Source organism: Canis lupus, chromosome 2 (assembly GCF_003254725.2).
Source record: "Canis lupus dingo isolate Sandy chromosome 2, ASM325472v2, whole genome shotgun sequence".
NCBI classification, from domain to species: Eukaryota; Metazoa; Chordata; class Mammalia; order Carnivora; family Canidae; genus Canis; species Canis lupus.
The window spans coordinates 17,559,014-17,584,860 of NC_064244.1; the positions used below are offsets into that span (position 1 = coordinate 17,559,014).

The 25,847-nt window shown below is 41.9% G+C and overlaps 1 protein-coding gene across 3 annotated transcripts in view; it reads right to left on the bottom strand.

Annotated features, from left to right (window-relative positions):
- Positions 1-19,557, bottom strand: part of SLC39A12 (solute carrier family 39 member 12) — a 73,311-nt gene extending 53,754 nt beyond the window's left edge. For all 3 annotated transcript variants that reach the window (XM_025445368.3, XM_025445367.3, XM_025445364.3), the window contains exons 1-4: positions 19,413-19,557; positions 17,987-18,327; positions 10,683-10,964; positions 6,635-6,842 (exon numbers count right to left, since the gene is read on the bottom strand). In XM_025445368.3, coding sequence (XP_025301153.1) covers positions 6,635-6,842; positions 10,683-10,964; positions 17,987-18,247 — 751 coding nt within the window. In that variant the 5' untranslated portion in view covers positions 18,248-18,327; positions 19,413-19,557. The remainder of the gene's footprint in view (positions 1-6,634; positions 6,843-10,682; positions 10,965-17,986; positions 18,328-19,412) is intronic.
- Between the last annotated feature and the right edge of the window lie 6,290 nt (positions 19,558-25,847).

Sequence of the window (25,847 nt, forward strand, 5' to 3'; positions counted from 1 at the left end):
AATCTTAACAGCAGCAACAGAAGAATGATTCATCACATAAAAGGAACCATCAATACAATCAGTAGCTTACTTCCCATCTGAACAATGGAGGCCAGAAAGTAGTGGAATCACATACTCAAAGTGCAAATAGAAAAGACTGTCAATCAAGATTTTTTATCTTGTAAAACAGTTCTTCAGAAATGATGGTGAAATAAAATAATTCCCAGATAAAAAATAAATGAGAGGTTCATTGAGAGAAGACTTGCCTCATAAGAAATACTAAATGAGGGGATCCCTGGTGGCTCAACGGTTTAGTGCCTGCCTTTGGCCCAGGGCGTGATCCTGGAGTCCCGAGATCAAGTCCCACATCAGGCTCCCTGCATGGAGCCTACTTCTCCCTCTGCCTGTGTCTCTGCCTCTCTCTCTGTATCTCTCATGAATAAATAAATAAAATCTTAAAAAAAAAAAAGAAATACTCAATGAAGTTCTTCAGGCTGAAAAGAAATGATTTAAATGATAGATTGAATCTATAGGGAGAAATGAAGAGCACTAAAAATATAAGTATAAAGTATAAGGCTAATATAAAAGACAAATTTATATTTTTCTCATTTATTCTAAACTCAGGAAACACTACAGGCTTTTCTTTCAAATTCAGAAACATGATAATAATGCAGACTACCCACAGTTTTATTTACTATTTATCCTTAGTACTATTTAAATAAGAAAGCAAGCAGAGACTTAATTAAGACTTAAGAATTGGAAAGCAAGAGGCAAAACCCTAAAAAATGTAAAAATAAAAGATTTAATGGAGGTTATAAAATTAGTCTACGAAAATCAGAATCCTTGATATATACAAACAAATACCAGTTAGAAGATATAATGAAAGAAAGGACACCATTTAAAAAAACCAAGAAAAACGTTAAAAGCATAAGTATAAATGTAGCAGGAAATGTCTAAAACCTATGAGAGTAAAAACTCCACAAAAACACACATGTAGACAAGAACAATGGAGACATCCTATATTCGTGGATATAAGGATGCAATATTACAATGCTTTTTTTCCAGAGTTTGACATTTTGATGATGTTTGTTAGGAAGGAAAAATAAGCCGGGAATATGCTGAAAAGAAGAGCAATGAAGAAGGCTAGCTCTATCAGACAGTAAAATATACTATTAAGCCACTATAAGTAAAACTGTATGGTATTGGCACATAAATATGACAAGCTGGACAGTAGAATAGGAAACAGAAATAGATATAATTGCATTTATCAATATATTATATAGAAGTGGTATCTCAAATCAGTGGAGGAAATAATTTCCACTGCTTTTAAAATAATAAGTATAAAAAAGTGAATAGTCATATAGAAAAAAAGTGAACAGTCATATAGAAAAAAATAAACTGGATTTATTCTTCACAACATATACCAGAATTAATCCAAAATGAATGAGAAATGAAAACATACAAATATTAGAAGAAAACATAGGTGACTTCGTCTAAAACTTAGGAATGTGGAAGACTTTCTTAACTATAAGTCAAAATCAGAAAGCACTAAAAGAAAAGTCTGACTGGGATGCTTGGGTGGCTCAACAGTTGAGCATCTGCCTTCAGCTCAGGGCGTGATCCTGGAGTCCTGGGATCAAGTCCCGCATTAGGCTCCCTGCAGGGAAGCCTCTGCCTAAGACTCTGTCTCTCTCTCTCTGTGTGTCTCTCATGAATGAATGAATGAATGAATGAATAAATAAATCTATCTTTTTAAAAAAGTCTTTAATTTGTTTATATAAAGATTAAAAAGGGCACCTTTGGTTGGCTGAACGTCCAACTCCTGATTTCAGCTTAGGTCATGATCTCAGGGTCCTGAGATCAGGCCCTGTATCTGGCTCCATGCCCAGTAGGGAGTCTGCTTCAGATTCTCTCTCCCTCTGCATCTCCCCACTGAAGTGCACATGCACATGCACTCATGCTCTCAAATAAATAAATCTTTAAAAATAAAAACAAAATTACAGAAAAACTGATTCCAAGTCTAGACAGGAAATGTACAAGGTAAACCTGAAATATATCATAGTAGAGAACAAGGAAGATAGAAAATGTCCTAAGAGTTTTGTCAGAAGGACTTAGAAGTCAACTTGAATATGATTCTACTGGGCAAAGAGAAAACAATATGAACACTAATTAGGATAATAATGACAACAGATTGAGAGATATGAAATCACGATGATATAAAATGTTCATGGTTCTCCTTTGAAGGATGTGAGGAAATGTTATTGTTTTGAAAAGCGGTAAAGTAAAGAATCAAGAATTTATTCTTACTTTAAGAAGTTCGATAAAATGAAATTGTGATGAGGGGAGGCTTTCCATTACAGAATTATTACGCTAATAAATGAAGAATAAATGAGTAAATTAGAAGAATATTATTTCATTAGCTATAAATAATCAATCTAGTCAATTATCATCAATACCTTATGACTTCCCAAAAAGAGAGAGACAACTAGATGTTATGTACCTTCTGGTAGAAGGTACTGACTATAAGACAGTATCCCCCAAATAAATAAGCCACCTAATCAAACCTCTGTAACCAATTACCTGAAACACAGTACAAAGAAATACATATTAGATGACTAGAAATGTCGTCATCAGAATCCAGACACAATAAACAATCCTCCTTTTCTTCCAATAAAATATTTGCAACAAAATACAGAAGGTGGAGTCAGGAGAGAGGCATGTTATCTATAAAGAAAACTGAAGAGATACACCAACAATTCACATTTCGTGAACCTTATTTAGATTTGATTTGATTTAAAAAAATACTTTTTAAAAATCAGAAAACTGCACATTAATGAACTTTTTTGTGGTACTAAGGAATCAGTATTAATTTTTTAGTTATGATATTGGTGATAATGTGCTTTTAAAAACTCTTCTCTATTAGAGATTCATAAGAAACATTTAATATTTGCTTCAAAATAATCAAGTGATGGGAAAGGGTAGAGGCAAATATAAGACAAGATTATCCAATTGTTGAGATTTAGATCTAGTGTTCATGAGGGTTAACTATATTACTGTTGCTGCTTTTGTTTATATTTTTATTGTATGTCACTTTTGTTTTATTATACAGAATCTTTATAATAAAAATATTTTTAAAAAAACACTTAAAAGTGACTTCTGGGGAAGACAACAGAGTAGGAGGACCCTAAATTCACCTTGTCCCATGGATACAACTGGATAACACAGCAGTGTAAATAACCTAGAAAATGACCTGAAGATTAGAAGAACTGACCACAGCTAAATGTAGAGAAAGGGGCCACTTTGAAGAGGGTAGGAAGGGTGGAGACACGGTGAGGAGCTAAACAGATTGCAGGGCCGTCTGCAGGAGGGAGGGATCAGCAGGAGAGGAGAGATTCTCTCACCAAGAAGCCCACTCAGGGAAGACAAATACCTATAATATTCAGCTTTGAAAACCAGAGGGATCAGATTTCACAAGTTCTTCTCTTTTTTTTTAAATTTTTTATTTATTTATGATAGTCACACAGAGAGAGAGAGAGGCAGAGACACAGGCAGAGGGAGAAGCAGGCTCCATGCAGGGAGCCCAACGTGGGATTCAATCCCAGGTCTCCAGGATCGCGCCCTGGGCCAAAGGCAGGCGCTAAACTGCTGCGCCACCCAGGGATCCCCACAAGTTCTTCTAATCAGTGGGGCTTAAAACCTGGAAATTTAAAAATCAGTAGGCTCAGCTCTGGGAGAACTGGGAGAACTGGGAGGGCAAGAGGAAACAGTGCCGGCCCTTAAACAGCCCAGTAAATAGCCCCACTATGATACAGCATGGAAGCAGCTGTTTGAAAAATACCTGGAGCACACAGGAGAGATTTGTTTACTAATCTCAGAGCTCAAACTAGAGGAGCAGGGATTGTTGGGAGACTTTTCCAGGAACAAAGGAGCTGGTGGGTGCCATTCCCTCCTTCCATCACCTCCCCACACCATTCTGGACACACAGACACCTGGGGGTCCAGTGCAGCACCTCCATTCACTGTGTGACTTGTAATCAGCATGCCCTGCCCCTTGTTCCCCTGCAAACACACTCCCTCCAGCCAGGCCTCCATTCCAGGTCCTCTCCCACAGCAGACCCAGGCAAGCCTTGCTAACACCATGTCTTCACCCCTATATACTTCTGGAGATCTGCGCATCCAAATGCATTCTTGGCTTAGCCCATCCAAAATCTTTGGGATGCAGCAAAAACTGTTCTAAGAGAGAATTTTATAGTAATATAAGCCTGCCTCAAGAAGTATGAAAAATCTCAATTAAGCAACCAAATTTTACACCTAAAGGAGCAAGAAGAAGAAGAAACAAAACCTAACACCAGTAGAAGGAAGGAAATAATAAATATTAAGGCAGAAATAAACAAACTAGAAACGAAAAACCCTTCAGATCAATGAAATCATGAAACTGGCACTTTGAAAAGATCAAAATTGGTAAACCTTTGAGACTCTTGATTAAAAAAAAAAGAGGGATCATATTCAAATTGACAAAATCAGCAACAAAAGAGAAGAAATAACAACCAACACCAAAGAAATATGAAGGATTTTAAGAGAATATTATGAAAAATCATAATATGGCAACAAACTGGACAACCAAAAATAATAGATAAATTTCCAGGACCAGACAACCTCACAGGGCAAGTCTACCAAACACTTAAAGAGGGGTTAACATCTATTTTTCTCAAACTATTCCAGAAACTAGAAGAGGAAGGAAATCTTCCAAATTCATTCTATGAGGCCAGCATTACCCTAATGCCAAAACCAGATAAAGACACCACAAAGAAAAAAAGAACTAGAGGCTGGTATCTCTGATGAACATAGATGCAAAAATCCTCAACAAAATATTAGCACACTGATTCCAACAATACATTTAAAAAATCATTTACTGAGGCACCTGGGTGGCTCAGTTGGTTGAATGTCTAACTCTTGGCTTTGGCTCAGGTCACAGTCTCAGGGTCCTGAGATTGAGCCCCAAGTATGGCTCCATGCTCAGCAGGGAGTCTGCTTGAGATTCTCTCCCTCTCCTTCTACCCTTCTCCCTGCTTGCACACGCACACTCACTCCTTCTAAAATAAATAAATCTTTAAAAAAAATCATGATCAAGTGGGCTTTATTCCTGGGATGCAAGGGTGGTTCAATATTTGCAAAGCAGTCAATGTGATATATCACATCAACAAGAGCAAGAATAAAAACCATGTAATCTTTTCAATAGCTGCAGAAAAAGCATTTGACAAGGAACAACATCCACTCATGATAAAAATCCCTTAACAAAGTAGGCTTAGAGGGAACATACCTCAACATAATAACAGCCATATATTTAAAAACTCACAGCTAACATTATCCTTACTTGGTAAAAACTGAGAGCTTTCCGTCAGGTCAGGAATGAGATAAGGATATCCTCTCTCACCACTTATTTGACATAGTGCTGGAAGTCCTAGCACAGCTATCAGATAAGAAAAAGGAATAAAAGCCTTCCAAATTGGTAAGGAAGAAGTAAAACTTTCACTATTTGCAGATTAGATTATATATATAGAAACCCTAAAGACGCCACCAAAAAACTAGAACTGGTAAATGAATTCAGTAAGGTTGCAGGATACAAAATCACTATACGAAATCTGTTGCATTTCTATATACTAATAAAAAAACAGTAGAAAGAGAAATTAAGAAAGTAGCCCTATTTACAATTGCACCAGAAATAATAAAATACCTAGGAATAAATTTATTTAACCAAGGAGGTGAAGGACCTGTACTCTGAAACTATAAAATGTTGGTGAATGAAATTGAAAATGACACAAACAAATGGAAAGATATTCCATGGTCATGGACTGGAAGAACAAATATTATGAAAATGTGTATATAGATTTAATGCAATGCCTATCAAAGGATTTTTCACAGAATTGGAACAAGCAATCCTAAAATTTTTATGGAATTACTGAAGACCCTGAATAGCCAAAACAATCTTGAAAAAGAAAAACAAAACTGGAGGGATCACAATCCAAGATTTCAAGTTATACTTACAAAGCTATAGTAATCAAAATGGTAATGGCACTAAAATGAACACTTAGATCAATAGAACAGATTAGAAAGCCCCAAAGCAAACCCATGATTATATGGTCAATTACTCTTTGACAAAGGAGGCAAGAGACACGCAATAGGAAAAATGGTCTTGGAAAAACTGGGCAGCTATATGCAAAAGAATGAAACTAGCTTATACCATACCCAAAAATAAACTCAAAATGGATTAAGGAAATAAATGTGAGATCGAAAATCATAAAAATCCTAAAAGAGAGCACAGGTAGTCATTTCTCTGACATTGGTCATAGCAACATCTTTCTAGAAATGTCTCCTGGGGCAAGGGAAATAAAAGCAAAAATAAACTATTGGGATTTTATCAAAATAAAAAGCTTCTGCACTTCAAAAGAAACAACAAAACTCGAAGACAACCTACTGAATAAGAGAAGATAATTGTAAATGAAAATCTGATAAAGGGTTGATGCCCAAAATATATAAAGAATTTATACAACTTGACACCAAAACAACAACAACAACAACAACAACAACAACAACAAATAATTCAATTCATTTAGTAGGTATGACTTGGCAGTGAAATTCATGAAAAGCACCCTTACCCGAGACGTGGAGAGTAGTTGTCCTATTCAAAAAACTGAAAATATATTCCGTGAAATAGTCTGGGGAAGGCAAGTTTCTTTGGCCCAGACAAACTCCTTGGAGGGACAAAGCGATGATTGTCACTGCCAGCTGAGGAAGTGTGTTCTCATCAGCACCATCACTGCTCAGTATTCCAGACTTTTCCTGCAGCGTTTTGGTTTCCATACACTGAAATCAGATAAACCAGAAAGAGGAAAGTTTGAACCTCTGAAGTTATTGTGATTCAAGTATCTCTAGGATTTCCTCCAAAAGACAAGAAATAGTTCTTCACCTTGAAGAGGTCTGAATTGTTTGTAGGAACATGATGACCATCATTCTCTAGTCTCAGAATTCTGTTTGGAAAATACCCATTTCTTTTATCCTCCCAACACTGGATTTTCTAGCTCCCATCCTACGGATGCTTATTTACCTAACATTGCTCATTACTCCCTCAGAGATGTGTTTTCTCCAAGAAGATCTCTTGCTGCTCATGACCTTCCAGTTGGTGAATTGTTTCTCTCCAGCTTCAAGTACAGCCCTCAGTGTAATGACTTTCACATCTATATTCCCGCCCTTGACTTCATCCTCTTTTCACCCTTGCCTTTCTTCTCAAGATCAATGCATGCTAAGTGCAAATCAGAGCTAGCACAGTCTGTGTACTTTGAACTCCCATAGGACCTAGGATCTTTTCCACGTGTACATCAATTTTCTTCAATTGAATCATGAGCATCTGAAAAGCAAGAATCTTGCCTTGCATTCCACTAGCATATCATTCACTCATCCAACCGTTTATTGAGTCCCTGTTATGTGCCAGACACTATGAGAAATCCATTACGTTATGTCCTCTTTTCATTCTCCCAGAGCTCTGTGCAGTGGATACTCTTTACACAGATCACCTGGCCAATAACAGAGTCTCAGTGTGCATGCACATCTGACTCCAAAGCCTATGCTCTTAAGTACTCTTCCCCTTGTACATGGAAATAAATGGAAACGGAGGATGGTGATGGGACTTTCATACCATCAAAGCCAGTTCCATTACATAGTGCTTAGGACAGACAGAAAAGGCTTTAATATTAGCTCTGCTATTTGTAACTGAGTAACCTTGGGCAAAATGATTAACTTTGCTAACCTTCATATTTTTTATCAGCAGAAAAGGACAATGCTGCCCACCACAAAGGTTATTAAGATTAGATAAGCTAATGCGTGAGAAATTCTTAATATAGTAGCTGGTACATTTAGGACATGGTCTGCTAATCTTTGGCACTATTATTGTTGGTCCCAGTGTCTAGTAGTGCATCTGATAAACAGTAGGCTGAAGAGGTGACAAGAGCCTTATATAAAGTGTGATGAAAACTCCCCCTAAGGGAATGGCTCCTCTGGAGCCATTAATGTTATAAACAAAAGAATAATACAGTAAGATAGGTTATAGAAATATCACTCTGGTGGCAAAATAGTAAATAAATTGCCAGGGCTCAATTTAAGAGCAGGAAATCTAGTTAAGAAGTTACTGATTAATCCAAGATACTTCTTGACCTAAGATGGTAGCACTTGAGATGAAAAGAAGCGGAAGTACTTAAGAAATATTACAAAGGACTTGGAAGAAAATGTGAAGGAGTCCAAAAAATTAAACATGGCTGAGGTTTCTGGGTTTGCCAACTGTATGATGGCAACACCATCCACTACGCCTCCATTATAAGAGTCAGGGCTAGTGGAGAAGTCTATACAGATCCTTGTTTATTTATCATGGAAACAGCAAACAGTAGAAAGAACAGAGAGAGGTGGAAGCAAGAGACTGAGTCAAGGAGATAAAACAGTAGTTGGACAAAAAAAAAAAAAAGGAAGGAATGGAGGGATATTTACATTCTGGTCCACTAGGGAGGGTGGCCAGATTAGGGCACTACTGTGTAGAGCTGCATCCTGGTGAGCTGATTAAGGCCCACCTGGAGCAGCTGTTAGGGCTTTACATATGGAGACTGAATACTGTGCAGACCAAGAACTAGAGATGCTGGTAGTAGTGGGCCTGGTCAACCAGCACCTTCTGTGACCTCACACTCTCTAGTCAGAGAGAGCGGCATCCTCCACTGAGATGCCCAGCCTCCTGTAAAAGACTGGCTTGACTGACTAATGATTCCTAAGGGCATTCCAGCCCACGTGTATGGGCTAAAGGATGACAGTGCCAGCCTCCGGAGACAACTGGTCTAAGGCTTAGCAAGGGTTGCAACTCAACAAGAGATCCGAATCCTTGACTGAATAGATGGAGAAAGTAGGTCGACACATAATACTGAGTTATTTTATTCTGTTCTAGGAATGTTTAATCTCACATATACTTGGAAGCCCAGGTATTTGCAGTATGTGTTGGATAACCAGAAATCTGCGTTGAATATATACACACCATCTGCTTTTAAGTGCTGGGTTTTCATTCCCATTTAATCTGCATCAAAACGCAGTAACAGATGGGATGACTAAAATCCTGTTGGCTAATTTGAACCGATCTTGTATCATATAGATGTTGCACTGAAAAAATTATATGTGGGCCTATTTCCTTATTTAAGAAGAAACTGAATTCCAGAAAGGAACCCATTTTCTCAATTGGAAGTAGAAACAAAAATATGGCCCTATTTTGAGACTCATGAAATGAGAGTTACCAAAGTGATGCTCACACAGCCCTTAGGAAAACGGTCTTTCCATCTGTGTGCCAAGCACAAGAGAAATTAACATTTTTATGGCAAACTGGAGGTTATGTTTGCTGGCTGGTAGGCCACAGCATGATTGCACAGATACCTATGGGTTCCCAGGAGCCAGAATGGAGGTCAAAAATCAAATTCACCTGTACATGTCACTATTGCTTGAATGTCTGTGTCCTCTCCTGCCCCAAATTCATGTTGAAATCCTACCACCTACTGTGATGGTATTATGAGATGGAGCCTTTGGGAGGTGATTGGGTCATGAGGATAGAGCCCTCATGAATGGGATTGATGCCCTATAAGAGAGACCCTGCAGAGCTTCCCAACCCCTTCTGCCAGAGGTGAAACTCTCGTAAGAGGGAACCATCCCTCTTATGAACCAGGATGGGGGCTCTCACTAGATATCAAATCTGCCCAGTGCCTTGATCTTGGACTTCCAGCCTCCTAAACTATGAGAAATTTCTATTGCCTATAAGCCACTCAGTCAATGGTATTTTTGTTAGAGCAGCTCAAAGACACAGGTCAATGAAAAATTCAAGAGAAAAAAAAATCACGTTTCACAATACTCTTCAAAATGTGCCAGAGGCTGCTCAATTAGTTCTTTAAGAAAATGTGGCTTTAAAAACTTTTCTTTCTTTCTTTTCTTTTTTTTTTTTTTTTTTTTTTTTTTTTTTTTTTTATGTTCAGAGCACTTTATCTGCTCAAACTCCCCACTGCAAAGCTGATAAAGGTAATTGAAAGGCCAGCTTTTGCTGGAACGGTAATGAAGGCCAGAAGGGACCAGGAGCCCATGTCCTCACGGTGGGAGCCCCGAGAGGAGAAAACCACTTCGAGAGATCCCTTGAACATAAGCAGCACGAATCAAAAGCTGCAGAAGAGATACTGTCTGTGCTGACGGTCATGAATAATGCTTTTTGCAAGCTGTTAACTAATGATAAATTCATCTCTCTCAAATGGTACTGCCTTCTTTTTCCCTGGCCAGAAGGCAAGGCAAATAGGCACAGTGCCCTCCCCACCATGGGTCAGTCCTTGGAGAATGATCAGGAGCTGTGAATCATTCACTTTCGTGTTCGGGAGAAGAGAGCTGCCCTGTCACCTGGCTTTCCTGCCCACCCACCCACCCACCCACCTTCTGGCTGGAACTTATTTTACAATAATTACTCATCACATCTCCCCCTTTCATACTCAGAATTTTAAATGACATCACTTACCACCCCATAACTGAAACCCACAAATACCTCTCTTAGAAGCCTTTGACTGTCTTAGGAATAAATAAGTGACAGAAAACGAGGCTCTCAGACCGTATCTCAGCACCAAAGCCAGTTGGCACCTTCCCCCTTCTTACCTGGCTTCTAGAAGTGTCAAAGTACCGCCTGGTGAGTGCCAAGATATCTTCTGTCTCGTTCTGTGAAAGGAAATAGGAGTCTTCGTCCTGCCTGAGGCTGAGGAGGCTGTGTAGGTAAAATTTATACTCTTTATTACTCATGTTGAGCTTGGAAGAACAGATCTCTTCCTGATGAATAATATAATAGAGGAGGAGAAGAGAAACTCTCTGGACCACTTCCTCTTGGAGCTGCTCCTCAAAATCTCCTCCAGCTATTAGTAATAGGGCATCTGGTTCAAAGCACTGTTCCGAAAACAAAAAATAAAACAAAAGTAGAGACAAAGTTTAGCGGATAGTCCTGGAACACTAACGACCACCGGATCGCCACTGCCTATTATTTTATAAATAGGAGGCATGGGGGCAGGCCCAACACTCAGCTTCAGATAAGACAGTCCTGGTTGGACTTTGATACCTCAGTGATGCCTTATTCCCTGACAGTAGTCCTCCGATCTCCAATTGTCTATTTGCTGGCTTGACTAAAACCAGTTGACTCTTTGGCTTTTAAGGTAATGCCTCATTGCATTTAGAATGAAATCCAAGCTCCATACAGCTTTCTCTTTGGTCTGGCTCTTGCTTACCTACCTCCCTTACCTCATCCTAACCTCCCCCTACCTCTCTCACTGACCTTTTCCATCTGTCCCACCAAGCCCTTTCCTACCACCTTTCAGATCTTCTTTCCCCTCATTTCTCAGATCTCAGCTGAGAGTGACACCCCCTTGGAGATGCCTTCCCGAGCACCGTATCTAAAGTAGAAAGCCCCAACCCCTGCCCCATGTTCTCCAGTGTGGCACTGTAGCACTGTTCTATGGAAACATGACCCAAGCTACAGAGGTGAGCCATGCATCCCTTTAAATTTTCCAGTAGCCTCATTTTAAAAAGTGAAATTAATTTTAATAATATATTGACTATAATGCACCTTATTGAAACACATGTGCAAGATATGATCACTTCAACATGTCATCACCATTTAAAAAATTACTTATTAGCTACTTGACATTCTTTTTGCCATGCTAAGCCTTCAAAATCTGGAGTGTACTTTACACTTCCCAGCATGTCTCAATTCAGACAAGCCATGTATCGAGTGCCCAACAGTCACATGGAGCTAGTGGCAGCCCCAGCACATAGCATGTTTATTTTCTTTGTGGCACTAGTGTTCTATAATTACTTTCTCTCCACGTTTGTCTTTTCCCTTGAGAATAAGTGGTCCATTAGGGCCAGGTTTTGTCTGTGCACAGTTCTATCCTCAGCATCTAGCACAATGCCTGGCAATTACAAGGCGTGAAATGGAATGAATGAACGCCATCTGCCTCGCCTTTATCCTACCTAAGAGAATTGCTAAAAATACTTCCATGATGCTTCATTTGTTTCACACCCACAGCCAGATGCCCGGCAAGTCTCATCCGGGAAGTTTATGAGGCAGAAGGTGTTTTGGGTAATGTGATGGGACAATGAGAAAAAGATACACACGGGGTTGTGGAGTGGAAGCTCTCCTGGCAAGACAGGAATAGTCTTACTTAAGACAGTGAGGAGCTCCTAAAAATTCTCCTAGGATCCCAGGAGCGTCCCACTGCACAGTACCAGTTTCAGAGTGAAGGCATGCGGGGATGCCTGTCCTGAGCCCCAGAGGGATTTTTCCCACTATGGGACAACTTACTATCACATCTTTTAATCTATTCTCTGAGGTGGAAGTTTCAGGTATCCTAATTCCATATGTGCTGTGTGTCCCACTGAGTAACCTGGGACACACTATCTGAGTCAGGAAGAAACATGTCATCTGTCTCTAAAACAAAGCACTAATCACATTCTTCACAAGCCATATGGATTCTGTTCTCTCTGGTTCAAGTGTACTGGGATAAGAACTCAGCAAACGGAAGGACCCGGGCTTCCCAACAAGACTAACTCACTGTGACCATTAAGCTCCACCACTAAAACCAACCCAGCCCTTTTGTTTCTTGATTAGCCCACAAGAAAAGTGCATGGGTTGGTAGCTGTTGGCAGGGCTGATGCCAAGACTCAAGCAGGCGAATCAGGATAATAAAGCCATTCTTTGTAACATATAACCTCCTGAAACCAAACTATTGATAGTGTTAGCTATCCTTTATTGGAAGCCATGTGCCCAGGACAGTGCTAAACACCTTAGGTACTAAGGTATTCCTCAGTAAATAGATCTAACTGGTTCTGGAAAAAATGTCAGATAACAAATTTTTTGATGGTAAGAATATTAGTTCATTATTTTAAAAAAATATTTAATTTATGTATTCGTGAGAGCCACAGAGAGAGGCAGAGACATAGGCAGAGGGAGAAGCAGGCTCCCCGCAGGGAGCACGATGCGGAACTCGATCCCAGGACTCTGGGATTGCACCCTGAGCCTAAGGCAGACGCTCAACCAATGAGCCACCCAGGTGTCCCTTATTCCATTTTTTAAAATGGAAAAACAAAATATCTCCAGCCTATTTGATAACCCACCAAATATTTCTGCATAATGTTAAGCACCGAGACTACCAATTACCCATTTATTTAATGCATAGTGAATAACGGGTACATTTCTATGCAGTATGCAAGGACACTGCACAGAATCCAGCATGAATTATGTCTTCTTTCTATGAGAAAGTTATATCTGTAGCACATGTGAAAAGCAAGTCTAAGAAAGGGTAATGTACCTAAGGTCACAAGGCTAACAGTGGTGGCCCAATCTTAATCCCCTCACCCCCCACCAAAGATAGGCTTTTATTCTCTTATCCCTTCATTTTGTGCCTTGAAGAACTAAGCTACAGACCCACCTATGTACTTCATGTGCAGCCCCTTCAACTAGTAATTTTCTCTCCCTCCTCTTTGATAGAAAAAGAGGTCAATTAGGAGACCAAAAGATAGGTAAGCCTGTAATATAAATCAATGAGAACATAGTACAACTAGAAGAGTGAAGGAGTTCCTTCTGACAGACTTTCAAGTTCTGCTCAGGTTGTTTGAAGAGGCTGGGTAGGTTGGAAAAAAGAGTGCCAGTGACACGAGAAGTGGGACTTCCATGAGGCCACCAGACCAGACACATGTGGCCAGGGTTTGCTTGACCACACACAAGAGTATGCAGCCACATTTCATCCCATTAGAGGTGCCCAAGATCCCTCTCTATTTGTGGTTCCTTCTCAACATACCCTTCTAGGATTGGGGTAGGAGGGATGTGGCCTGGGGCAACAGAGGATAGGGTAAGATACAGTTTGTGAAAAGCATATAACATGGAAGGTAAATTGATTTGTAACTGAAAATTTTTAAATAGCTGTGGAGCATCTCATTTTGTCTAACTAGAAATTTCCTTCATCTTGAATGAACAGAAGTTGCCTAAACCTTGCTTTAATTTTTTGAGGCTTGCTCAAATAAAGCTCAGTTGTGAATCAAATGTCTGTGAGCTGAAATTTTTCTGCCTTTTTAGGATATTTGACTCTTAAGAAGTTATTTTTGTATGGAAGGCAGTGGCTTGAGGAGACAATTATAGGGATCATCAGAGGGGCTAACAGACTTTGACATTACAAGAAGCACTATGGGGATTGGTGGGGGATTGGACTTTCCAACTCATTGTCACTAGATTTGTTTTAGTTGTTAGGGATCTTAGGAGTGGCTAAGTTGTGTTGGGGAGAGAATATTTAGTAAAATTTTGCAAATACTTCCACCCCATAGGCATTCAGATCCGTCATCCGTCTGGTGAAATGAGTCTTTGTTAAAGAAGAATGGACTCATTCAGGAATAATCCATCGATTTTTTTGAATCTTGTCAGGTGGAAGCACAAGGTTTTGGGGGGTAAAAACACAGATTCTGGATTCCTTTAGCCAAATCAGATCATCTTCCCCAGTTGCTTCATTCAGTTTTGTTCATTGCTAACGCTAAGAAAGCTTTACTGACAAAAAGCGATATGAAATCTTACTTCTACATTAATGGGACAGTTATCAGACTTGTAGGATAAACTTTAAAGATTTTAAATCCAAAGATACTTTAATTTGATTTTGGGTTATAGATAAATCCACTGGATTTTTTCAAGTTCTAAGATTTTTGTAAGGTCTTTTTGGGGGATTGTGTCGACTATAAAAGGGAAATTACATTTCTTCCTTTTCCAGACAAACCAAGAGTTGGAAGGATGTTGGCTGATGGCAGACACTGGCTTTTTGTGGATCTAGACCAAATTCTGTGGCATTTCTGACTGACAGAGATAAATCTTAGGGTAATAAGAAAAATTTGTTAGATCAAAAAGTTAAGATAAAACTTGAGCTAACCCCTATCAACTAGAAGGTACCAGAACAAGGATTTGGGCCCCGTGCTGACTCCAGACATCCAAGTTCTTATCCCTTCACCATGTCTGCAACCTATGTAAGCTCATGGTTCTCACCATAACTGAAGTGGAATTCATTCTCTTAGAGTTAACTTAATCCCTCATTAAGTTCACTAAAACTCCATTTTAATCCTTCTCATTAAAAAAAGAAAAAAGGGCCATGATCAGGCAAGACTATCCATTTTCAAAGGCTAAAGCTTGAATGGATTTATTTTTAAATGCACAGTGCTTTCAGATACTTCAGGTTGATTTATGTACACACACACTCCCATTCAGTTTTTACCTAAGTCTGAAAATACAATTGCAAACATTTTTTCTCCCCACTTCCCTCTTTTTTTTCAGACATTTAGGGATAGGAACTTACACCCCACCTGCCCTCTTTTTACCACAGAATTTTTTTAAAAAATATTTTTAAAATTTATTCACTCATGAGAAACACACACAGAGAGAGGCAGAGACATAAGCAGAGGGAGGAGAAGCAGGTTCCATATGGGGAGCCTGAGGCAGGACTCGACCCCACAGTCCTGGGACCATGACCTGAGCTGAAAGCTGACAGACGCTCAACCACTGAGTCACCCAAGTGTCCCCTATCAGAGAATTTCTAATATACACCCTGCCTCTAAATGGAAAAGTCCCTAAAAAGACATAAGAGAGATTCAACAACAAGCTCAAGCCCTGTGGTCTGTGCTAGACTGCGGTTGTTTGTAAAGCCCTAGGACACTGTTTCTCCCTGGCTTTTTATGAATGACATGGAGAGATTTCGTTGGGATCCTTGCTTATAGGTGATTCAGGTGAAGTGTAGCCCTCTGAGTAGGTGAAGTAGAAATTTGCTTTTTTTTTTTTTTTCTTTTTTTAAACCACAGTCTTTTCCACAGAGAAATAGCAGCAGCAAGGAGACTATTAAAGACAAGTGTTTCACTTCCCGGGACAAAGACATAGCTTAGACAGAAGCTAAGTTGGCCAAATTAATGTCACAGTAAACAAAAAGTACAAAACAACCTCTGCCCTGCCCCCCCAAAAAAAACCAGAACAATTTTGCATGTTTACATTCTCGCTAGCTAGACTAATATTCAATCAGCCTTAATAAGGCACTTTATGTCATTAGGGGAAAACATTTCCCTGAAGCAAATTCTCAGAGGACATTAATAAGATATGACTCCTACTTATTTCCATGGGGAAGTCTTATGTTGCTATATATATAAATTAATGTCATCACAGATGAGTTGCCTATTATAACACATGTTTTCTCTGGGAGCCCTTGGGAATTTCACTAATTATTGAATTATTTATTGTTTGTACAGAGCAGAGAAAAATTCTCTATTAGTAAGACCCTCTGTCATGAAAAAAAAAAACCACACACACACACACACACACACACACACAAACACACCAAAAAACACAAAACAAAACACTTGGCCAGGAAATGTTTCCCCTAGACCTAAGCACGATTGAGAAAATCTGCCAATTTTTTTTTTTTTCTGGAGGCAGTTATTTGCTTCTTTTTTTTTTTTTTTTGCTTCTTTTCTTATTTATTTATTCATTTATTTGTAGGTTCATTCTGAAAAAAAAGTCTCATCCATCAGGAAAGGGATGGTGAATGGGTTTTCGTTTGTTCCTGTTTGCTATCGTTTACAATACACGCTCCTGACTCTGGTGCTGTCCCTGTGGATCCCTCCGCCCTCACGGAGACATTCTGATTCTACATTAAAACAGATTTTACATTGAAGAGGCCTGTAGAGGCTTTTTAAAAAATTCCATCCCAGGCAAGTTAAATCTTATCTACGGAGGGAGGAAGAAGCCCCAGTGTGGTATTTGGTGAAAGCTGCCCAGGCAATGCTGAGGTGTGGACAGGGTTGAGAGCCACAGGTAAGGCTGGGAATCGTGGCCCAGGAGCCATAGGCCTCATTTGAGCTCCGTCTACAACACTTCTCTTCCCCAGTTCAGATGTGTCATTTTTAAAAAATAGTTATTTATTTATTTATTTATTTATTTATTTATTTATTTATTTATTTATTTTAGAAAGAGACAGAGCATGAGCAGGAGGGGCAGAGGGAGAGGGAGAGAGAACCCACACAGGGCTCCATCTCACAGCCCCTGAGATCATAACCTGAGCCGAAACCAAGAATCAGATGCCTAACTGACTGAGAAATACATTGCTCTCTCCTTGGAACCTGTGAATTTGAAGATGACTCCTGCCTGGTCACAACATGGGAATCAGCAAAGTGTTTAAAAACTGTCACAAGACAAGGCAGTCAGTAGGAGAGCATGTTCAGAGGGAATATCTGTCCCAACAGAATTACACCAAAGTATATTTTCAGGATGACTTTCTTATTTCTGCCATCTACTGGAATAAATTATTTTTCAGCTTTCTGTGGAAAAAAAAAAAAAAAAAGCCACCCAGGCGCCCCTCAGATGTGTCATTTTTAAGAGGATGATTATCACAATTCATTAGCGATCTACCATGTAAAATACTAGAAAACACCAATCAAGATCCAGGATAAAGTACTTAAAAATTCAACATTTGACAAATATCTTGTCACTATCATTATACTCTCAAAAAGGAATAGCGTGTAACCAGTGATGCACAAGTTCTCTCTAACCACAAAAAAAAAAAAAAAAAAAAAAAAAAAAAAAAAATTTAGTTAATCAGAAAGAAGAGAGAACTAAAAGTTCACACTTGCAACTTAATACCCTTTACCATGCGGCAGGGGTGCAGACAGGCTTTCATAAACATTACCATCTTAATAAAAGAACTTCTCCGTGTTTTTAAATGCTATACCTGGAATGCTGAATGGCTTCCTATATCCTGACCATGGGAGTTATTATACCACAATGCACCGCCCACTTGGGTACTGCATTAGAGTTTGCTTTACTGAAATAAATGGCAAGAGAATCCATTGCTCCTCTTTGAACCTGCCTGGCACCTGATCCCATATTCTATTGCACTAACCAGACTGCAATCTCCTTGCATTGCCTTCGTCCTCCGTGGGCAGCCAGTTTTCTCCAGCAACGTTTGGATGAGGCTTCCAGAATGGTTCCGGGGTGGGGGGTCACCAGCAGAGAGAGCTCGCAGTATTTCCATCAGGTGGCCTGGGCTCCAGGCGCTGCTGCTGTCCTGGTTCGAGGGTCTCTCTGTCTCAGTAGAGGGAACGAGGCTGAGTAGGAGGAACAAAGACACCCCAAATACTGGAAGCTTTGTCCAGAAGCACATTTCTACTCTTCCTTTACCTTCAGTCAGTGTCTGAGGGAGTTGGGTGGCCTGTTGGTGCACACTTGTAACCGGAGGAATTTCTGTAGTAAAGGGGAAAAATAAAGGCTTTAATTATTGTGCCTGCAACATGTTTGAAAGGATTCATTAATTGGGTGGCTAAGCTGATTTGCAAAGGCAAGCTGTTTCTGGACAGCAGGGGGTCCGTAGGTCATTTATAACCACCAGCAGCAGGCAACTCTCATGGCCCTAGACTTTCAAACTGTAGGAAGAGCCAAGAAGTTTGTTAGACTGCCTCCCTCTAAACTAAACAGAGGAAAAGAGTTAGGAAGAAGAAGTTTCTCTCTTCATCTTGTAGATGGTACAAGTCAGAGGACCCAGATGAGAGGTACTCTCATTTTATCCCATCCTACAGTAGAACCCCCAGTGCTGTGTGGTCCTCATCGCTCAAGTAAGTAAATAAAAATAAACAGAAAATACATTCCTTTTAAAAAATATTTTATTTATTTATTTGAGAGAGAGAGTGAGAGAGAGAGAAAGAATGAGCAGCAGTGGGGGTAGGGAGGGAGAGGGAGAAGCAGACTCCTCACTGAGCAGGGAGCCCAATGCGGGGCTCGATCCCAGGCCCCTGAGATCATGACCTGAGCTAAAGGCAGGTGCTTCATGGACTGAGGCACCCAGGTGCCCCCAGAAAATCCATTTCAATAAATTACCCATATCACATTGAATGAGATAGTTATAGTCAAGGAAGGGTAAATAGAAGAAAACAGTCATGCCCAGAAAACAGTGGCCGTTTTTTAAGTCTTTAGTCCAATCAAAGTACGAACGAGCAGAAAAGCCCAAGAGTTCCAAGACTGCAAGAGCCCTGATAAATCCATATACTCAATGGTCACTAAAGGCATGAGGGACAGTGTCCAAGCCAATCAGCTTTCTGCAGAAAAAGTTAATCTTTTCAATGGACTGCTTAAGGAAAATGCAAAATGTTAACAGCATCTCATGTCAGATCTTGGCCTGGCGATGGGCTAGTAATGACTGCGGGGTAGTAAGAAGAGATAGATAATTGGGATTACTTTTACAGTTAAAAGAGAGAGAGAAAGTTCAAGATTCTTATTTTAGCATTTAAAGAATGACAGCAGAGGAGACAAACATTTCCGAATGCGGTGCTTACCGTTAGAAGGAAGATAAATGATTATTTATCTGGAGCTCCGTGGCCTTTTAAATCGCGCAGAGTATTTTTCGGTTACAAAGTCCTCTTGTTTTTAAAATTCCTTGACTGTGCACTGGGAGCTGGAGAGGATTATTTCAACCCAGAGAAGTTTTCAGTTGCTATGGAGAGAGCTGCTCTGGGGGTAACAATGAAGGTGAATAAAAATGAGAACTTTCTGTCTGGCAGATTTTTCAGGAAAGTGAAATAAAAGTGGCTAGCGAACCTGACTTTTAATATCAATATTTACCAATGCTCCTCAAAATCTAAGAAAATCTTAGAATTTCTCACAGTCCCTTGCCTCTCTCAGGGACAGATCTAGGTCAACCGACTTCACCTCGCTGAATGTAAAGGCTTTAGTGTTAGGTCAAGATTTCTTTATTCTTTCCAGTTGATTCCCCAACTGTTGTAGCCACACTCAAGAGGTGAAGATTTGTGGAAAAGGTAAGCTCTTTATAAAGCCTTAATTTTATAAGGTGCAGAGGTTTAAAAGATTTAAGGCATTTGAAAATCTGTAAAAAGAGGTCTTCAAACAAGGAGAAAAGCACGTGTGGGAGGCGTCGAGTTCTCAGCTGGGCAGTAGCAGATGGAAGCAGGAACACACGGGAGCACGTACACTCTGGCCCCTGCGTCTGCGGGGGAAGAGGTCGCAGGAGGCTCTCGGCAAATTATGAGCCAACCAACGACTGGAAGAACCAAGTGGTAAATTGTGCAAGAGGTAAGAGGAGTTCAGACCCACGATTTCAGAGTGGACAGAGCGCGTGTAAATGGCACGGGGTACATGATGCTCAAGGATGTAGGGGAGGGTCCGGGTTCTGGGTTCAGCTCCGAGGAAGGTGGGGGGGTGAGGGTGGGGGTGGAGGCAGTGGGGTGAGGGAGGCCCGAGGCAGGGGAAATGCAAAGAGGAAGCAATCAGGAGAATTAGTCTCCTCCTGCGTCACTCGCTGGATGTGAAACCTGGCAGCCAGAGGGGGTGACAGTCCCCAGGGAGGGCCGTGACCCTCGGGGAAGCTGGAGGCAAAGGCTCCCAGAGGCCGCAGCTCGGGTTCAGCCCTGCGGAGCTCTCGGGTGAGCGGAGCCGGGGTCCGCGTGCAGCCGGCAGGGGAGCGGGGAGGGGGGCCGGCAGGGGGGCCGGCAGGGGGGCCGGGAGCTGGCGGGGAGCACGCCCGGGAGATGTGCTTGCACTTGGCGGACGTGGAGTGCAGGCCTGGCGGCCCTGACCGCGCGTGCCATCTACGGCTTCTGCTCCCAGATCTGCGACCCCGCGACCGCTGGCGCTGTCTGGCAAACGTGGAAGGGCTTCGCGGTCCGGCTCGGCAACGGGGCCAGCGTCCGGGCGATGCCGCGGGTCCGCCGCAGCGTGCAGGCCACATGCAACCCGCAGGTCGGTTTCACGGCCTCCCAGATGCTCAAGGTGTCAGGCAGCGCCGAAGGAGGGGTGGGGGAGGGGACAAGCGAGGGGGAGAAGAGGGGAAAGGGAGGGGGAGGAGGGGAGGGGAGGGGAGGGGGAGGACGACTACGACGGCGACCTGGAGCCCAACGAGGTGCGGCGGGAGCAGCAGAGCAGAGAGGACTGACGTGACCCTTGACGGCCCTTGTGCCCCCCCATCCTCCAATACAGCCTGTATTTGTATGTCAAAAAAAAAAAGGTTCCTGGGGGGGCGCCTCGGCCTGATGTGGCTCAGGGGCCGGTTGGGAGGTGACTGAAGCCCAGTCCCACGGCCACAGAGCGCACGACCCGGCGCCCCGACAGGTGACAGGCGACAGGCGCAGCCTTGGGCCTGCGCTAGGCCTCGCTGGGGACCGCGGCCCTGGCTCCCCGGCCTGCCCCGCCAGCAGCTGCTGCAGCTGTCGCCTCACTGACCTGCGGGCAGGCCGAGCCCCGCCTGCTCCGGGTCGGGTACTGGCCGCGGCTCCCACAGCCCACGACCCCGCCCCCCCAGAAGGGCCTCGGGCCGCCACCTGGCCCCCGGCTTGCTGCAGCCCCAGCCAGCCACCAGCCGCGCTCCTGTCCGCGTCCCGGCCCCACGGCCAAGGCGGCGCAGCCAGAGGCGGGAGGGAGGCTCCAAGTCAGGCCCAGCCTGCGGGGCTCTGCACGACCCGGTCGCCGCCTCCGCCCGACTCGGGGCTGCAGCTTGAAGGCCGGGGGCGGGGCGCAGGCCGCCTGCTTGCCCAGCAAGCCCGGGCCGGCCTTTCTTTCTTTCTTTTAATTTTATCTATTTTTTCATGAGAGAGAGAGAGAGAGAGAGAGAGAGAGAGAGGCCGAGACACAGGCAGAGAGAGAAGCAGGCTCCGTGCCGGGAGCCCGACGCGGGACTCGATCCCAGGTCCCCAGGGTCACGCCCTGGGCTGGCCGCCCCGGCCTTCCCTAACCGGAGCAACCTGCAGGGTAATGAGTTCCAGACGCTAGCTAGCCGGCGGCATCAAGAGGAGCTAATCTAGTCCTGATTGATGGTTAGGAAGCCGGCAGCCCCGTCTGGGACCACGCTCATCTGATGCAGTCGCGTCTAGACGGACAGACAGCGCTGCCGCGGGAGGGAAAGTGGGAGAGAAGCTGGGGACTGACCGGTCTTTCCTTCAGGTCGGATTCTTTGCCTTTTGGTACCGCCTGCACTTCAAACTTCTTTAGATTTTTTTTTTTTTTAAAGATTTCATTTATTTATTCATGAGAGACACAGAAGGAGAGAGGCAGAGACACAGGCAGAGGGAGAAGCAGGCTCCATGCAGGGAGCCCGATGTGGGACTCGATCCCGGGACTCCAGGATCAGGAGCTGGGCCAAAGGCAGAAGCTCAACAGCTGAGCCACCAGGGCGTCCCCTTCTTTATAATGTATTTACATGTGTACCCTGCCTTGAGCTAGAAAGACTTTAAAGGGGCCCGGCAGGAACCGTAAAATAAATGGGACCAACTAAAGAGACTGAAACCAGGATAAAGCCATCTTGTGGGGATAGTTCAGGGCTGCCCTGTACAGTGTTGCAGGTTGGGCATTGTACAACTGTAGGGATCATCATTCACTTGCCTCTTCATCACAGATGTATATATTTATTGGAACAATTTTCCAGCAACCTTCATGAGGAAAGGAGGCTTTGAGCTGCCAGAGGGCTGCATGTGTGCCTCTTCCAGCATCCAGCCTAGCCCGGTTGGGCCAGCTCTGGCTGTAATAGGAGGTCCTCCTGTTCCAAGCTATGCCTGGGCCCAGTCTGGGCCCCATTTCTCCCCATGTGCCCCTTTACATGGTCTTCTTCCCCCTTTTCCAAGACACTACCCTAAATAATAATAATAATAATAATAATAATAATAATAATAATAATAAATAATAATAATAATATTTATTACCACTTTTTGAGTGTCTTTTACGCCTAGGCACTGTGCTAAGCAGCTTCATGTATATTTTCTGGTGTTATAGCAATTGAACCTAATGAACTTCTCACTGTACATTTCAGAACTAGCCAGTGTCACACAGCTGGTAGTTGTCACCAGAAATCAGGCCCGTCCACATCGAAGTTTTGGTACTTCTACTCCAGGCATCCGTGGGTTGCAATGAGCTCCCTGGTTTTTATTTGTAAATGCAAGCTTCTTTTACAGCACAGTGTGGGATGGGCGGGATATGTGAAGGAAGCAGATGAGAGCCCATCATCGAGGAAATCATCTGCTACATTCTGATTTTCCAATTCTTCCCCAAAACCTTGCAGCTCAAAACTTCTCAGAGGAAAAAAGAAAATGTAAGCGGAAGACCATACTTTACAACAAACAGAACCTTAGGCTTTATTACTTTTATGTGATACTTAACAGGACTACCTACCAGGCATTTGAAACAAATTCTCCTTGTTCTCTAAGTGATTTCTCAGAGGAAAAACAGAATATCCCTCTGGGAAGGCAGCCCTATGGGGCAGGGACTGTCTAATACGGCTTCTGATTCTCTGACACGGCCAATTTCACTGTGTTGACAACAATTAGAATATGTCAGTTGGTTTGAATTTAGACCTTTAGGCCATCTTTGACTTGGAAGCCGACTTAAATAAAACATACGCTTCATTATGTGCAACTTCAAACAATATTTTTCTTCTCTTTATAAAAGCCATAGATTATCACTAGTAAAAACAAAAAACAAACCTAGAGAAAATACATGATGTATTAAAAAAAAAAAAAAGATGGTAGTCTCTGTATTCTCTTACCTTTTAGATCACCTAAAAGGTAGTTATCTCTTTTTATGATTTTAACCTAATTTGGATGTTATATATCCCTGATTCTAAAGCTCATCCTTTTTACTCATTATTTTGTGCCAGTCTTGTTGGAAATGGATCTGATTAGTCGTTTCAAACATTCACCATCCCATTGGCTTTGATACCTCATTTATAGATTGCTTTCCATGCCATTAGTTTTCACCCTTTTTATTTCCTCCCTCCCTTTTTCCTGTCTTTCCATGGTTCCTTTTGTGGGAACAAAGCTTTGAGTGACAGACTTTGCTAAACATCCACCCCATGTCCATCCTTCCTTCTTCCATTTGTTCAAGGCAACAAAGTGCCCAACTGAAACTCCTCACTTCTCCAGACTCATTAAAAGTGAGGGGGGTGCTGCAGGTCTAAGGTGAATCTGAGTGGAAGTCTGCTGGGGATGTTGACGGGAGCGTCCTGTCTGGAATGCAGGTGGCCCCAGCAACCCAAGGAATGGGAGGCCAAGAGCCTCCCCACTCAAGTTGGAAGAACAGAAAGACAGAAGAAGGGGCTTAAACACTAGTTACCATCCAAGCCACCGTGGGAGCCCTGGCTGCCTGTCCCTGGAGGTTTGGGCTCCTACCTCTGTGAGGTCCGTGCCTCCAAGTCTTCTGTTCATTTGTGCCACATGCATATGCTGGTACCCCTTGAGACAAAAATGATATGTGTTGTCATCTTTTTCTGTTTCTGGAAATGACATTTTCAGACAGGGAAAAGCTACTAGAAATGGAGAGTGGGTATGTGAAGAGGTCTGCTGACCACTTAATTTCACAACTAGCTTCTGACTCACTCTGGGTGAATCATTGTGTAAATAGGTGTATTAGTCATCTATTTCTGCATAACAGATTAACACAAATTTAGGCTCCCAACAGGACACATTTATTATCTCACAATTTCTGTGGGTCAGGCATGGCTGAGACATGTATTCTGTGTTTTGGAACTTCATCGGGCTGCAGCCTAGGTCTTGGGCAGGGTTGGGGTTTCTCTGAAAGACTCTGTTGGTGGAAGGATGCCCTTCAAACTCATGCGACTGTTGGTGACCTTATAAATTCCTGTTTCACTGGTCAGAAGGGAATCACATGTCCCATCCACACTTGGGGGGAGAAGGGCACCATAAAGAGGTGGGGATCACTGGGAAGCATTAAGTGTTAACAGGAGAACCATAGGGAAATCAATTCACATTGACAATTCACATTGGAAAAAGCTGTATTTTTCATCCATACTCTTTCCGGGGGAATTGGAGACAGTGGAACTTCTTACAACATCTTTCTTGATCCTCCAGCCACACCCCAACTTCACTTGTTTCCCAGCCCTCCTGGGGTTAGCCACAAATATTACAAAGGACATATTCAACATTTAATATTTGTTCAGAATCTTCAGCACCAGTCTAAAACACTGGAAATTCTTTCCTTTTTAATTTAATGTCTTATTTGCTTATTCCTAAAACGAAGAACTAATCCTTTGTAAATTGAGATGAAAGAATATTAAGGTACATAACCCTCAAACATGTTTTTTTTTCTGCAAACCAAAACCATTGCAATTTCTAGAATATTTTTAGAAAAATAGAATCCTGAGTTAGCATTTTAGCCTGCTTTTACGATTAGGGTGTTGGTGTCAACTGATGGGTATTTCAGAATTATGTGCTGAAATTTCTCTTTTAAATATCCTTTATGCTAATGAGAATTTCAAAAATTTGTTAGACTCTAATATTGCCAAAGAGAAGGATTCAACACTATTTATATTGATTCAACTAATGGCATTCACAAGAATTCTACAAAATAAACTGTTCAGTACTTATTATTTGGTGGATTTTATTCTAAGTATGGAAAGAGATCTTTCCAATATTTATCCAGTTATTAGGCACATTGTATAATAAGAGAAGTTATTTTTACACATTTGTACATAATGTTATGTGGATCATAATTATGTCAAATATATTCATGGCAAAAATATCACTATAATTAAGTAGTAATAGTTCCTTACTGGTTGTAGGAATATAGGTGATTTTTCCTTCTTTTTAAAATATTTTCCACATTTTTATAGTAAATATGCATAATTTTGTACAACAGGGAAAAATCATTTTTAAAAGAGGGCCCTTTGAAATACTTTTTAAAACTGCCAGCCAGGATGGTTTTGGAGTTCTTTAAAGGAGGCCGTGGTGATAATACGAATCAGACAGACCTGG